Source organism: Lynx canadensis, chromosome C1 (genome assembly GCF_007474595.2).
Source record: "Lynx canadensis isolate LIC74 chromosome C1, mLynCan4.pri.v2, whole genome shotgun sequence".
NCBI lineage: Eukaryota > Metazoa > Chordata > Mammalia > Carnivora > Felidae > Lynx > Lynx canadensis.
Genome location: NC_044310.1, coordinates 78,777,268 through 78,793,268, shown reverse-complemented (window position 1 = coordinate 78,793,268; position 16,001 = coordinate 78,777,268). Strand labels below are relative to the sequence as shown.

The 16,001-nt window shown below is 36.5% G+C and overlaps 1 protein-coding gene across 2 annotated transcripts in view; it reads right to left on the bottom strand.

The window, feature by feature from the left end:
- Window positions 1-525: 525 nt before the first annotated feature.
- CCDC18 (coiled-coil domain containing 18) overlaps window positions 526-16,001 on the bottom strand; it is a 115,798-nt gene continuing 100,322 nt past the window's right edge. The window contains exon 29 of one of the 2 annotated variants that reach the window (XM_030326761.1): window positions 526-738. In XM_030326761.1, the coding sequence (XP_030182621.1) occupies window positions 541-738 (198 nt within the window). In that variant the 3' untranslated portion in view covers window positions 526-540. Of the gene's footprint in view, window positions 739-7,211; window positions 7,287-16,001 lie in introns of those variants that run through there. The other variant, XM_030326762.2, reaches the window with a different exon arrangement.

The window sequence follows — 16,001 nt, the reverse complement described above, 5'->3', positions numbered from 1 at the left end:
CTCTGAGCCATCAGCCCAGAGCCCGACGCGGGGCTCGAACTCACGGACTGCGAGATTGTGACCTGAGCTGAAGTCGGACGCTTAACCGACTGAGCCAACCAGGCGCCCCGAAATTTCATTCTTTTAAATGGTTGAATAATATTCCATTGTATATATGTACACATCAACTTTATCCATTCACCAATTGATGGACACTTGGCAGTCATTCTCTTTGAAGCATGAGGTGAAATCATATGCTCACTGTGTGTATCTGTGTGTGGGTGTTTTAACGGACTTATGAGAAGTAGTGAAGATTTGACCCAGGTAGAAATAAATATTAATACCAAGAAGGATTTTTATGCAATGGTGTACAATCACAAATGTGTATGTTAAGATATTTTACAAAGAGATGTTCAAAATTCTGTGGGTTAAATAGAATTTTATTTTTCTCTCATGTAATAGCCAAGGAGAATGCTCCAGATCACTTAGACACCTATGTTGCTTCTATTATTTTTGTTTTTGTTTTTGTTTTTGTTTTTGCTATTCCCAATGGTATTTTCTTCACATGCATGGTTGAAGTTGGGATGCAGGCAATTTTGGCTGTAGGGAAAGGGAAAGACCTTGGAAGAGCACATATGTAATACTTAAGTGTTCAAGACTGAAGTGGTACACATCATTTTGCTTGTATTCTTCTGGTGAGAACTTACTCATTGGAGATACTGGGAAATACAGTGACTGCCCATGGGCCCAGCTAAAACTCTGTAATTACAGGAAAAGGAAAATAATTTATTTTAGTGAAGAACCAGTAGTCCTCACCGCAACATGGTTGTATGCTTTTCTCTAACAATATATGACTTAAGTATAAGGAGAAAAAGGGCAGTTAATAAATTCAGTAGTTTTTCCATGTAACTAAAAGACCAAAAACTTCAGGATATTGGCAATGGAGTGATTTGAAGTGATACTCCATCATATCTAAGCTGAAGAAGAAAATGAATAATCACAGCAGCCAACAGTTAGCATTTACTGAGCACTTACTCTGTGCCAGGTATTATTCTAATGTACTGACTTGTTTAATACTCATAACGATTTGAGGTAGGTAACATTATTCTACTTTATAATTGAGGAAACAAATACACAGAGAGATTAAGTAATTTGCCTCAAGTGACAAAGTGAATTGGGAACAGAGCCAGGCTCTGAATGGCTGTTAAAAGCTATTTCTGCATCTTTTGAGACAAGTGTGGTTTTTTCCCTTTATTTTGCTTATCCTATGAATTACATTATTTTTAAGTAAGCCGGTCCAGACTTACTGGCGTAAGAGTCATTCGGTAATTATGTAACCTTCTTATATCTCTGGGTTTTGCTTGCTAATATTTCATTGAGAATTTCTGTGTCTATGTCAGAGGTCCACAAACTTTAAAGGCCAAATAGTAAATATTTTAGACTTTGTGGCCTATCATATAGTCTTTGTCACAACTATTTAGTTCTGCCTCTATAATGTAAAAGAAGCCATAGGCAATATATAATTAAACTGTTTTCAATCACAGGGACAGGAAAGCCACATTTGGTTTGAGGGCTTATAATTTTCTGACCTACAGTCTATATTCACAAGGGTATCTTCTTTTCATGTACTGTTCTTGTTAAATTTTGGTATCATTGTTATGGTGGCCTCACAAAGTAATCTGCAAATTTTTCTCCCCTCCATTGTCAGAGTTTCAGGGGTTCTTAAGATTCCTTAATCATATTTTAAAATGTCTGTAGGATCTATTGTCATATTCAGCCCCTCTTTCATTCATTCAAAATATTGGTTATTTCTATTCTGTCTTGATAAGCCTTCCTAGATCAATGAATTTTATTATTATTTTCAATGAATCAACTTTTAGCTGTATTTTCTCTTTTTTCCATATTACTGATTTTTGTTCATTTTTTCCCCTTCTATTTACTTTAGGTTTAATTTGCTCTTTTTTGTCCTCTAGCTTCTTGAGGTGGTAATTTAGACCACTGATTTTAAACCCTTTTTCTTTACAGATTATTTATAAATTAATTACAAAGTGTTTAAAGCTATAAATTTCCCTCTAATTAAGCTGCTTTAGCTGCATCTCACAAATTTTAACTTTTGTGTCTTTATTACCAAAGAGAATACCTAAATTCTCTTTTTATACATTCTTTGACCCAAGAATTATGGGCAAGATTAATTTCCACATAATTTTCTAGATTTTCTAGATATGTTGTTATGGAAATTTAAGAACACTGTGGTCAGAGAACATACTCTGTAGAATTTCAGTCTTCTGAAATTTATTGAGACCTAAGTTGTGGCCCAGCATATGATCTGTCAACATTTCATGTACACTTGAAAGGAATGTGTAATTTGCAGCCGCTAGGAGTGGTATTCTTTAAATTCAGTTAAGTTAGTTGATGGTTTTGTTCAAGTATGTATCATTTTTTTTTTGTCTCTTATTCTTTAAGTTATTGGAAAATGGAGGTTAAACTCCCACTGTGATTGTAGATTTTTCTGTTTCTCCCTTTAGTTTTGTTAGTTTTTACTACATGTGTTCTGAAGATTATTTGGTGTGCATTTAGGAGTATGTCTTCCTACTGAAAGGGTCCTTTTACCATTATGAAACATCATTCTTTATCTTCACCAATACTTTTTTTTTTGAAGTCTGTCAGAAATTGCCTGCTGTTTGCCTGGTGCTTTTTTTTTTTTAAATCCTTTTTACTTTCAATCAGTATCGTCTTTATATTTAAAGTGTGTCTCACTGTTTCTGGTCAGAAATCAGTCTTCTTTTGGATCTTTGCTTCTTAGACTTTTTTCTGTGTTTGCTTTTAAGATTTTCTTTGTTTCTTTAGTGTTCAGGAGTTTTCACTACTGTATACCTAAGTATGATATTCTTTGTATTTATTCTGCTTAGGGTTTGCTGAACTTAGAGGGCCCGTAGGTTGTCCATTTATTTTTCCACACCAAATTTGATATATTTTTTCATACTTTTCTAAAATTTTTTCCTGTCCTGTTTGCTCTTTACTTCTTTTTTAAAATGTATATTTATTGTAGAGAGAACATGAGCAGGGGAGAGGGGCAGAGAGGGAGAGACAGAGAATCCCAAGCAGGCTCCACACTCAGTGTGGAGAAGGATGCAGGGCTCAATCCCACAACCTTAGGATCATGACCTGAGCTGAAATCAAGAGTTAGATGCTCAAATGACTGAGCCACTCAGATGCCCATCTTTCTTTTCTTCTTAATAATGACTCACATTGTCTTGGTTGTTCTGTTCATACTTATTCAACCATGTTTCTCTGTTAGAGTTGACATTTTCTATTAATATGGTTTCAAGCTGATTTTCATTTCCAATAAACTGTTACAATTGTGGAGGACATGAGGGCAAGACCAATACCAATTATTCTATCATGGCTGGATGTATAAGATTCCTACTCAAAGTCCACATTCTCAACCACATTAGTAAATTACCTCTATGAGAGGATTCCATATTATAGAAAAAAATGTTAAATGGAAATATGTTCTTAATGTGGAAAAATATCAACAGGTATTAGAGAATGAGAGAGCTGAAAGAGATTGTTGTTAGAGAGTGGGAGGTGGAACACATGATAACAAGATCCTACAGGTATGGATGGCTGAAACAGAATAGTCTAGTAATAGTCTATATTTTGTAGAAAGGGAAAAGAATGACCTGATAGCCACCAGGTCATCTTTGATGGCAAGAACTAGGTGAATGATGATGGAAAATAAGCAAACACCTAACAAAAAAAGGAAAACAGGAAAGCAGAACAGGTAAATTTTGAGAAACTATCATGAGTTTGGTTTTGGATAAATTTAAGATTTTCTAAAAAATTTTTTTGATGTTTTATTTCTTTCTTTATTTTTTGAGAGTGAGAGACAGAGCATGAGCAGAGGAGGGACAGAAAGGGAGACACAGAATCCAAATCAGGCTACAGGCTCTGAGCTTCAGCACAGAGCCTGACACAGGGCTCAAACCCACAAGCTGTGTGTGATCATGACCTGAGCTGAAGTTGGATGCTCAACTGACTGAGCTACCCAGGCGGCCCTAAAGTTTTGTTAGAAAAAAAAAAAAAAACTCTATAGGATATCCAGGGAACTGTCTGAATAGGCAATTGAAAATACAGATCTGTTGCAAGGAAAAGATGGAGATACAGATCTGGAAGTTATTACCATAAAGATTATTATTGAAGCAATAGTACTGGATGAACTAATCTAAGAAGAATACCTGTAGAAGAGAGATCTAAGGTAGAAACTAACCTAGGGAATCCCAATATGTTATAGGTAGGCAGACAAGAATACTAAGAATGGATGTTCAAAGAAGTAAAAGGCAATATAAAGAGGCAATGTGCTTTAGCAGTTAAGGGCATGGACTCTTGAGTCAGTTCAAATCCCAGCTGTTATACTTATAAAGCTACATGACCATGAGAAAAATTATTTAACCCATCCGTGCCTGTTTTCTATAAAATACAGTGATAAATACTGGCACCTTCCTAATGAGAAATGATCACAATAGCTCTAGAGGCTCATTCTGCCTCCAATCTCCTGTCCTCTCAAACTTTTAGTAGCAGAAAAGGCAGCTGGATCAACAAATTTGAGCTAGCTTAAGAGAGGAACAGAAAGGTTCCCCCTAACAAGGCTACTCCATCTACAAATAAGTTTCCATTAGTGCACAGCTACATAAATATTCCCTATCTCAGCCCAATAATAAATATGTAGACTCTTATGGAGGCAGGGTTCCTTTCCACTGGAACTTTGAACACAGTATATGCAGACTATGCCTAAGCTGTGTAGGATCGGAGAGTTTGAGGGATTGTGTGCCCTCTACTACTGCCCTCTCTGTAAACTTTTCCTCAATAAACTATCTTACATCTATCTCATGTGGTACTACGGTATTGTGTTGCATGACCTCCTTGAAAGATATTTCCTCATAGGTTGTTGCTATCCTTGTTCCTCTTTACAAATATAATAATACTTGTAAAGTGTCTACAACATTGCCTGGCATATGCATAATAGTATGTATTATGTAAAGATCAGCTATTTGTTTCTAAAAGGAGAATCAGGAAAGACTGGCAGTGTTCTGGAGTCAAAGAGATAACAATACAAAATATCAAAATAAAGAATGAAAATAGGACACTGGGTATGGCAACAGAGTAGTAAAAGCCAGATTGTATTAGTTTAAGGATTGGGTTGGAAGTAAAGAGTAAAACAGTGAATACAAACTATTTTTTCTAAGAAATTTGGTGGCAAAAAAAAAAAAAAAAAAAAAGATAAAGTACATTGGTTAGCACTTTTTTGCTTGCAAGCGACAGGAATCCAATTTGAACTAGCTTTATAAAAGGACTTACTATAAGAATATTGTGATGTCTCAATAATGTGGCTGAGTCTCAAAATCATGTGAAACCAAGATCTTCAGTTATTCTTTTTCTTGTTCCTTTTGGTAGGTTTGTTTCATTTTTACTCCTCTTTTCTCCAGGCTAGTTGCATTGCTGCTTTGGCCCACGTGGTAGGAAAGATGGCTATAAAGAGCTCGGGAGTCTTGTATTTTATCGTTCAGGCATGCAGTGGAATTTGTTTGCAGTTTCAGCTTCAAAATTCTTTTTTTTTTTAAGTTTAATTTATTTATTTTGAGAGAGAGAGAGAGAGAGACAGACGGACAGACAGTGATCAGGGGAGGGGCAGAGAGAGAAAGGAGACAGAGACTCCCAAGCAGGCTCTGTACTGTTAGAGCAGAGCCCATTGTGGGGCTCGATCTCACAAAGTGTGAGATCATGACCTAAGACGAAATCAAGATTCAGAGGCTTAACCAAATGAGCCACCTAGGTGTTCCTCAGCTTCAAAATTCTTAAGGAAGGACCCTGACCCTGCTTAAACTAAGTAGCCAGGGATGAATGAATCAATAGTATCCAGGGATACATAAAGGAAATTGAGGGAGATTGGACCTGATGATCTCCTATGAAATAAGTGGCTAACTTATTTCTTTAGAGTATAGGAGATGTAGTAAAGGGGGTAGTTGAAAATATAAATATTAATATACCTGTCAAGAGAAGAGAAGGAAGGTAGGAGGAAAAAGGTTAAAGTTTGTCAAAAAATAAGAGTCCAGCTCAGACGGAAACTAAAAATTAATGAAGGTGCGATGTACAACGTGACTACACAGTAATGCTCACTAGTCCATGAACAAGAGTTATACGGCACATGGTAGAAACGTGGGGGAAAGGGAAATAAGGGTCTGGCTAAAAGACTGAATTAGTAATTTAACTCTTAGAGTCAAATCACTAGTAGGTAGAAGTAAAAAGGATAAACTTTATTCGATTCCTGACAAGTAAGTTACAATTCTCATTAGTGTTATTCAAGTGTACTGTCAACGTTAATGGCTTTAATGTTACCTTTAGAAAAAATTAACTCCATATTCTTTTCTAAGGACACATTCTAACATTCTAAGGATAAAATATTTGGCAATCTTGAGAGGTTTTTAAATTTGAGGGTTTAAAATATGTCATCTTAATTTTGCTCCATTATTTTTATTCTACCAAAAGCTGGCCAGGTATACAATAGGGGTCACTAACCCCAACCCATCTCACGAGACTTAGAAAATCAGTTTATTTGGAACACATTCTTGTGTCATTATGTTAAATAATTCCACTTGTAAACAGGAATAATAGTAGATACCATCATAAAATAAGATTATGTGATTTAATGATTTGACAAATAGGAAGTGCCTAGAATAGTGGACTATAAATGGCAAACACTCAACAAAAGCCAGCCTTATTAGTACAATTATGAACCTGTGGCGAGGACGTTTTATTCATATTACTTATTGAAAAATAAAGTTGATTAAGAGTCCCAACTCTTGATCTCAGGGTCATTGATCTCAGGTCTTGATCTCAGGGTCTTAGTTCAAGCCCACACTGGGCTCCACACTGGATGTGGAGCCTATTAAATAAACAAATAAATAATAAAAACAAAAATAAGTATTACTAGAACAATAAGCAAATATATGTAATCTAAATTGAAAAGATAATGATTAATGTACTTATTCAGCATTTTAGCAGTGATTTTTACATAAAAACAAAGACAAGGAAAGTACAAGTGTAAACCAAAAATGATTAATGAGTAAATTAACTAATTCCGCAAAAGAAAAAGACTTTCGGAAGAACTTTCTTTAAATATACTGAAATATAAATTTATTCAAAAGCATAAATACAGCTTCTATGAAGTATGAGCTACATGTATAACTACAGTACCAAAAATCTCATTTTTCATCATATCACATCTTCTTTTAATTACACTTTTCTCCCTGGAATATTAAAAAAAAGATTAGTTTTTGAAATATTATTATATTAATTTAGTAGTAATGTCCAATATAATAATCAGAAACATAATTTAAAAGCAAGAGGGGAAATGCTTACTCATTAAACATGAATCAGAAAAAGTAAAAATGGACCACATGAAATGTAAAAAAACAATAATTCTGGTTGGGGGTGGCATTGGAGGGAGGCAAAGTTTAATTGATTTAAAAAACAAAAACAGAGGACACATAAAAATAAAATATTTAGACACTGGTGTCACATTATGTTTGAGGGGCACAGTAAGGAAGATAGAGGAAGGACTACATGAAAAAAGGTCAGTGAAAAGAGGGAAGAGAAAAAAAAGCAAAAAGGAAAATGACAAAGAAATATTTGCATCAAAAAAGAGCACAACATACAGAGTAGAAAAATACTGGGAAAAGGCCCAGAAGATCTAAAATACAAGTCAATACTCTTGTCACACCTTGTCGTTACTTAGGCCAGGGATTTGAAAATGTTATTATGTCTCTGGTATTGCCTGTAATCGTCCTATCCATCCCTGTTTTCCCTATAGCTGACGTTTCTCAATTTTTGTTTTTCATCTATTGCATGGCAGATGGACCATATTTGCAAATGACTTTTCCTTTTTGGAAATAAGATGATTATAAACAGATACGTCTTACAACTTCATAATAAGCTGTGAAGTACCTATTAATCATAGTCACAGCACTGTATTCCCTGTTCAGATCTAAAACAGGAGTTTTAACTTGGGTATCTGTGAACTCCTTGATAATATGTTCAAAATTTTGTGTAGGTGTAATTTTTTGTGTGACTTATGAAGGTTTTGTCACCAGAAAACTGCTGTGTTAGAGGCTTTATGGTGAATGAACTGCCAACATAGGTAACTGTTAGGAAAATCAGTATTTGGGCTACAACATAAGTAAAAGAGATAACTAACACTTATTAAGTACTTCTCACATAGTCATTTCTAGTTTTTTCTGCTGTATCAATGGACTTTAAAACTGCACTCTCTGGAGCACAGCTGGATTAAGCCAACTGATGCCCTCAACACAACCCAACAATGATGGCCCCCTCTCACCTTTCCATTGCTTAAAATAAAGAGCTTAAGGATGCTTCACACAAATCAGAGCATACTTAATGCCAGCTGGTGTTACTCTCTACAAAAGTGAAACTCACACCATAAGTCAGAAACAAATGTAATTTCTTGATGACACCTTCAAACCAAATTTAAACCTAAGGCACTCACTATACCAAAGAAAAAGATAGTTAAATTTTTTTTTCAACGTTTATTTATTTTTGGGCAGAGAGAGACAGAGCATGAACGGGAGGGCAGAGAGAGAGGGAGACACAGAATCCGAACAGGCTCCAGGCTCTGAGCCATCAGCCCAGAGCCCGACGCGGGGCTCGAACTCACGGACCGCGAGATCGTGACCTGGCTGAAGTCGGACGCTTAACCGACTGCGCCACCCAGGCGCCCCAAGAAAAAAGATAGTTTAACAGTGCACACACATTAAACTGCAACATGGCAGATAAAGACAATTACAAACAATCTACTACACTCAAGTGTGGCAGTGAAAGAGTTAAGGGCATGATCCTAGGGCAAAACACTGTGGTACTCCCTTTCCCTTGGTGCCCTAATCTCAGGCTTATGTTCCTTAAAGATTATCCAGGCCTGCTCTGAACTCTTTGCACAAGCAGACATGTAAGAGGGTGAGCAAGTAACTGGGCAAAGGTCAGCCACAATCCACTTTTAATCAGATAAATTAGCTTTGTATCTGATTGACATATTTGGGTTTCTTTATAACATTCCTGTTTAAATAACAGTTTCGTTGGCTTAAAAAAGGTTAAAATTTCTGCTTTTATACCAGAGACAAATGCAGTGTTATACTTTAGTGTGGGTGAGGTGAGCTAAGGACAAGAAATGGCCTGTAGATCAAGGTTCTACAACCCAATTTAAAATATGTCAAGTTTTACAAATTTTACACTTATTAACGCAATGTACATGTAAATGATCATGAAGTTAGACAATAAAACCATAGTAAGTCAAAGTTTCTTTCAATAGTAGCAGTCCTTGCTCTGAATTTTCTCACCTTCCATTAAAAGAAAAAAAAAAAAAAGGAGTCCCTACAGAGAAAGTATTGGGAAGATGTCTTCAGGTACCTTTCCCTTAAGTTTAAGGTATAACGGCAAGTGATGGCCATCTAAGAACTGAGTAAAACCCACAGATGAGCATTTGTCAAGCATTTGTCCCAGCATAGGTCCCACAGAAGTACAGAATAGAGTTCTGAGCAACCCAAAGAACCAGCCCCTTCTTTTCAAGACAAAATTAAACCAACACAGGTAATGCAATTGAGTCTCATGAGCTATGAGACCCAGGTGAGATTATGTTAAGGCTACCGACTATGGTTAATGCATTTAAAACTCAGTAAGAGCATCACTAGCAATGAACAAAGCTACAATGTGAACAGAATTTAACTTTGGCTGATTTTCTTAAAAAACTGGCTATAGTATTTTGCATATTTTATTTTATTAGTATTTTGCATGTTTTTATTATTTTTTTATTTTTTTTATTTTTTTTCAACGTTTATTTATTTTTGGGACAGAGAGAGACAGAGCATGAACGGGGGAGGGGCAGAGAGAGAGGGAGACACAGAATCGGAAACAGGCTCCAGGCTCTGAGCCATCAGCCCAGAGCCCGACGCGGGGCTCGAACTCACGGACCGCGAGATCGTGACCTGGCTGAAGTCGGACGCTTAACCGACTGCGCCACCCAGGCGCCCCAGTATTTTGCATGTTTTAATTTGGCTCTGAGCTTCCATTAAAACAGAATAGGTAAAATGATTATTCAAATGCATCTATTATTCCAATGACCTATAGACTAGATATTCTATCAATCAGTTGTGTAGTAACTTTTAAGTCCTAACCTCTTAATCTCTAATTTACTAAGCAGTTGCAAGACCAAACTATGTAATTAAACAGTACTGAAGACAATAGAACACAACTATGAAATTAGTATATCAACAGTGGTTAAGAACAAGCCTCATCTATATAATGGGGATAATAATAGTACCCCCTAGCACCTAGCCACCAATTGGGTGGCTCAATTGATTAAGAGATTCTTGATTTTGGCTCAGCTGATGATCTCACAGTTCTGGAGTTTGAGCCCCATGTCCAGCATTGGGCTCCACACTGACAGTGTGGAGCCTGCTTGGGATTCTCTCTCTCCCTCTCTGCCCGTTCCCCCCACTCTCTCTCTCAAAATAAATAAATTTTTTTTAAAAATTAAAAAAATAGTACCCCCTACAATAGAAGAAGTATTTGGTACTATTTGGGTAATAATAGTACCAATCAATAAAGATTAAATGAGCAAATTTATGTAAAGCAAATAGTGCCTGCATATAGTACTAATGCTTGTGTATTACTATGATTACAATTTGTCACTGTACTAATCAAGTTTATTCTAAATAAATCAAGGTCTATTTGACCAGAAATAGACTGTTGCACATCTAGGACTTGAAGGGCCACTGGAGTGGAGCAGAGTTCTTAAAAAAGGAAGCAATGTTTCCCACTAGGGAACATTATGAAAACTCATGACAGTTCTTTTTGGTTGTCACTATGATGGGAAGAAAGGGACATTGTCTTGCTGGCATGTAATAAGGACAAAGATGCCAGATATACTTACTTGCAGGGCTATTTCAACCAACAAAACCATCTGCCTGGTAATCCTGCTAGACTTCCCTAGTCCGTTTATATTTCCCATTCTCCAAGATAAACTATTTCATATACCTTTCCTGTTCTTAAACCTCCAATACCTTACCCTGCCATAGCTCATAACCTCATTAGAAAACCTTCACTAAGAAAATACAGGCAATCAATCAATAAAGAAATTGCTCCCTTCTCACCAAATCTTCCATGTGTTTTCTGTACGCATATATTTTGCTTTCTTTCCCACTACAGTGGATGAACTCTTATCCAAGGCCAATTCTTCTCTGCTGAAGTCTATCTCCTTCAGCCTACCTTAAGAATTTTACTCCTTCCACTCTGTGTCTTGAATTATCAGCTTCCCTGTCTACCAGATCATTCCCACCAGTCAAATGCTGTTTATCTCGTATTCTAAAAGCAAACAAACAAAACAAAAAACTTTCTTATTTCCCTCATTTCTTTACATCAAAAGAGTTGCCTGTTTTTGGTGTTTGCATTTCTTTCCTATTCTCTGCTGATCACACTCTAATCAGGTTTTATCCCACTATTACACATGAAGCTGTTTCTCATAAATGTCATCAACAGCCTGCATTTTACCAAATATATCAACTATTATTCCTCACTTTATTTAGCAACGTTTGATATCACTCTCTTTCTGAAACATGTGATATTATGTTTTCCTTATTTTTTCTCCTGTCTCACTGTTAAATCTCAGCTTTATTGGATACTCAACTTCTTGAATGCTAAAAGTAACTTAGCTTTACTAAATTAGGCTTAATTTCGGGGCTTCTTTTTTCTACTCCCACTCATTCCCTTGACTAACAAGCATTATGGCTTTAACAACCATCTACATGCTGAGCTAAAAATTTAACTTTAGTCTCATTAGCCCAGTCATTCATTTGTCACCTTCAGTTCGACATCTAATAGAAATCTCAAATTTAATATATCTAAAGTCAAACTTTTGATCTAAGAGGCTTCCAAATCTGCTCATCAACTAGTATTCGCCAACTCAGTGAAAGCTCACTTACTCTGGCCAAAATCTTTGCAGCCTTCTGGACTCTTATTTCACTCAAAACCTACATTAAATCCTGTTGGCTCTACCTTCAGAATATATCCAGATATGGAACCATTCGCAACACTTCCACATCTATCCTCCTGCCTACCCCAAATTGTCTCTTGCCTGGATTATTACAAGATCCACCTACAGATACAAGACTATCCACCTAGATAGTCTCTGCTCTTGTTCCTTTATCATCCACTCTTCATAAAACAGCCAGAGTGACCCTTTAAAAACATACATCAGATAACTGCCATTTCCCTATGCAGAACCCTCCAATGGTTTCCCATCACACTTCAAATAAAATCCAAAGTTCTTGCAGGAGCTACAAGACTATTAGAGCACCCTCACCCCCCACCTTACAACCCAACCCCTAACTAACATCATCTATCTCCTACTACTTTGCCTTTTGTTTACACCAAACCAGCAATATCCGTCCTAGCTGGTTTTTGTACATGCCAGACACACTACCACCTCAGGACTTTAGTACCTGTTGTTCCCTTTCCTCCACTGCCCTTCCTCCACATATTGGGATTTCTTACTTCCTACTTATTATAGGACTCTGATTAAATGTCATTTAAAAAAAAAAAAAAAGCTTATTTATTTTGAGAGAGTGAGTGAGCACGCAAGCGAGGAAGGGACAGAGGAGAGAGCGAGAATCCCAAGTAGGCTCCACGCCATCAGCACAGAACCCGTAGTGGGGCTCAAATTCACGAACTGTGAGATCATGACCTGAGCCGAAATTAAGAGGTGGATGGTTAATCAACTGAGCCACCCAGGCGCCCCCAAATGTCACCTTCTTGAGAGGCCTTCCCTGACCACCTTATCTAAAACAGTACTCCCATCACATTGTATGCTATTTCCACCTAGCATTAGAGCATATATCTATTTACTTGTTTACTGAAAGTTTCCCCACAAAAATGTAAACTCTGTTTGGCCAGTTGGCCAGTTTTGCTTATTTCTATAATTCCAGTGCCTGGTATATAGTAGATGCTCAATAAATAATCAAATGGCTGAATAAAGGATATAAAGTAAACACAAATGTAGTTTTAAAAGGCTAGACGAAAACTAATTTCATCAGGCATTATACACAATTGCCTTGTTTACTATACCATCTGACTTGCTATATACTTGAGGTTTCATGTGAAAATTTTATTTTACCAATAAGAATATTATTTATATCGCTTTCTGCTTATAAGTAGTAAATTAAGCTCCTTTCAAAGTAGAGAAATGAAAAGAAGCTCTAATAGTTTTTGTCTTAGATCCATTCTAAAAATGCTTTAAAAAATTTTTAGGCCACCAATTCTATTTTGAAAGTGAAGCCAATGGGCATTTGAAAAAAGCTGGATTTCTCTGGAAGAGATTCTTTATTTCTATATGCAAGTTATGGATCAAATGCTTATAAAAATGTTGAGTGTCTGCAGGGTCTGTGTAGTAGGGATATAATTACCTATTCAGTATGATATACACAGAATAATGGAAGTAGATAAGTTATGTAAATGAGATACTCTGCCACTGTGGAAGTCTATGACTAAAACAAAGGTCCCCTTAATAATTTTTACTAGAATGTTTCCAGAAGTCTAGAAACACAACTAATTTTAGAACTCCAAAAACATTTTCTAGTATTGCTGACCCTTGAATAACATGGGCTGACCTTTGAATAACACAGGTTTGAAATGCATAGGTCCACTTATATGGCTAATTTTTTTCAATAAATATATTGAAAAATTTTTTGGAGACATGCAACAATTTGAAAAAAACTTATGGAAGAGCCTCACAGCCTAGAAATATCAAAAAATTAAGAGAAAGGTATGTCATAAATGCATAAAACATATGAAGACACTAGTCTATTTTTCATTTACTACCATAACATACACACAAATCTATTATAAAAAGTTAAGGTTTATCAAAACGTATGCACACACAGATTGTATATGGTGCCATTTGCAGTTGAAATGTAAACAAATGTAAAGATGTGGTATTAAATAACTGTATAAAATTAAATGTAGTACTGTAATAATTTCGTAGCCACCACCTGTGGCTATTGTGGTGAGTTCAAGTGTTGTATTGCTTAAAACACTGTGTGACGTTTATCATCTCCATGTGAGCAGTTCATCTCTCCACTAAATTGTTTATCACAATAAAAAAGTGACTTCTTGCAGTTCTCACATATTTTTCATGGTGTTTAGTGCAATACCATACACTTTGAATAACATCACGGAACCCATATGAGGTGCAGCGAGTGATGTTGGAAGAGCTCCCAAGAAGCAGAGAAAAGTCATGACATTACAAGATAAAATTGAACTGCTTGGTATGTACTGTAGACTGAAGTCTGCAGCTGTGGCTGCCTGCCATTTCAAGATAAATGAATCCAGTGTAAGGACCATTGTGAAAAAAGAAAAGGAAATTTGTGAAGCCATAGCTGCAGTTATGCTAGCAGGTATGAAAACCTTGTACTTTTTATCTTGTGTTTTTGAAAATGCAACTTTTATGTGACTGTAAGATTGCTCTAAGAAAGACATGCCTATAGACTCTACTATGATTTGAGAAAAAGCAAAGTCATTATATGACAACATAGGACAAAGGAAAGATAAGGATCTAAAGCTGGAGAATTTGTCAGCAAAGGATGGTCTGTTAATTTTAGAAATAGGTTTTGCTGAAAAAATGTTGAAGTACAGCCACAGCAATTTCTTACTTGACACATCTCCAAAGGCAAGGGAATTAAAAGCAAAAATGAACTATTGAAACCTCACCAAGATAAAAAGCATCTGTGCTGCAAAGGAAACAATCAACAAAACTAAAAGGCAACCGATGGAATGGGAAAAGATATTTGCAAATGACATACTGGATAAAGGCTTAGTATCCAAAACCTATAAAGAACTCACCAAACTCCACACCCAAAAAAACCCAAATAATCCAGTGAAGAAATGGGCAGAAGACACGAATAGACACTTTTCTAAAGAAGACATCCAGATGGCCCAAAGACGCATGAAAAGATGCTCAATGTCACTCCTCATCAGGGAAATACAAATCAAAGCCACACTGAGATACCACCTCATGCCGGCCAGAGTGGCCAAAATGAACACATCAGGAGACTATAGATGCTGGAGAGGATGTGGAGAAAAGGGAACCCTCTTGCACTGTTGGTGGGAATGCCAACTGGTGCAGCAGCTCTGGAAAGCAGTGTGGAGGTTCCCCAAAAAATTAAAAATAGAACTACCCTATGACCCAGAATTAGGACTGCTAGGAATTTGCCCAAGGGATACAGGAGTGCTGATGCATAGGGGCACTTGTACCCCAATGTTTATAGCAGTGCTTTCAACAATAGCCAAATTATGGAAAGAGCCCAAATGTCCATCAACTGACGAATGGATAAAGAAGATGTGTTTTATCTATACAATGGACTACTACTTAGAAATGAGAAAGAATGAAATCTGGCCATTTGCAGCAATGTGGATGGAACTGGAGGGTATTATGCTAAGTGAAATAAGTCAGGCAGAGAAAGATAGCGTATGTTTTCACTCATATGTGGATCTTGGGAAACAACAGAAGACCATGGCAGAGGAGAAGGGGGGGGAAGAAAAAGTTACAGAAAGGGAGGGAGGCAGGCAAACCATAAGAGATTCTTGGATACTGAGAACAAACTGAGGGTTGATGGGGGGGTGGGGGAGAGGGGAAAGTGGGTGATGGGCATTGAGGAGGGCACTTGTTGGGATGAGCACTGGGTGTTGTATGAAAACCAACTTGACAATTATACTAAAAAAATTTTTTTAATTTGCAATTCAAGAAAATCATAATTTAAACTCTATGGTAAACCTGTAACATCAACTATTAAAGAGTACATTGTTTAAAAAAAAAAAATGTTGGGCTAACAGAGAAGCAGCTTCTGCTGACCAAGAAACAGCAGACAGTTCCCAGACACTATTATGAAAATCACTGAGGAGAA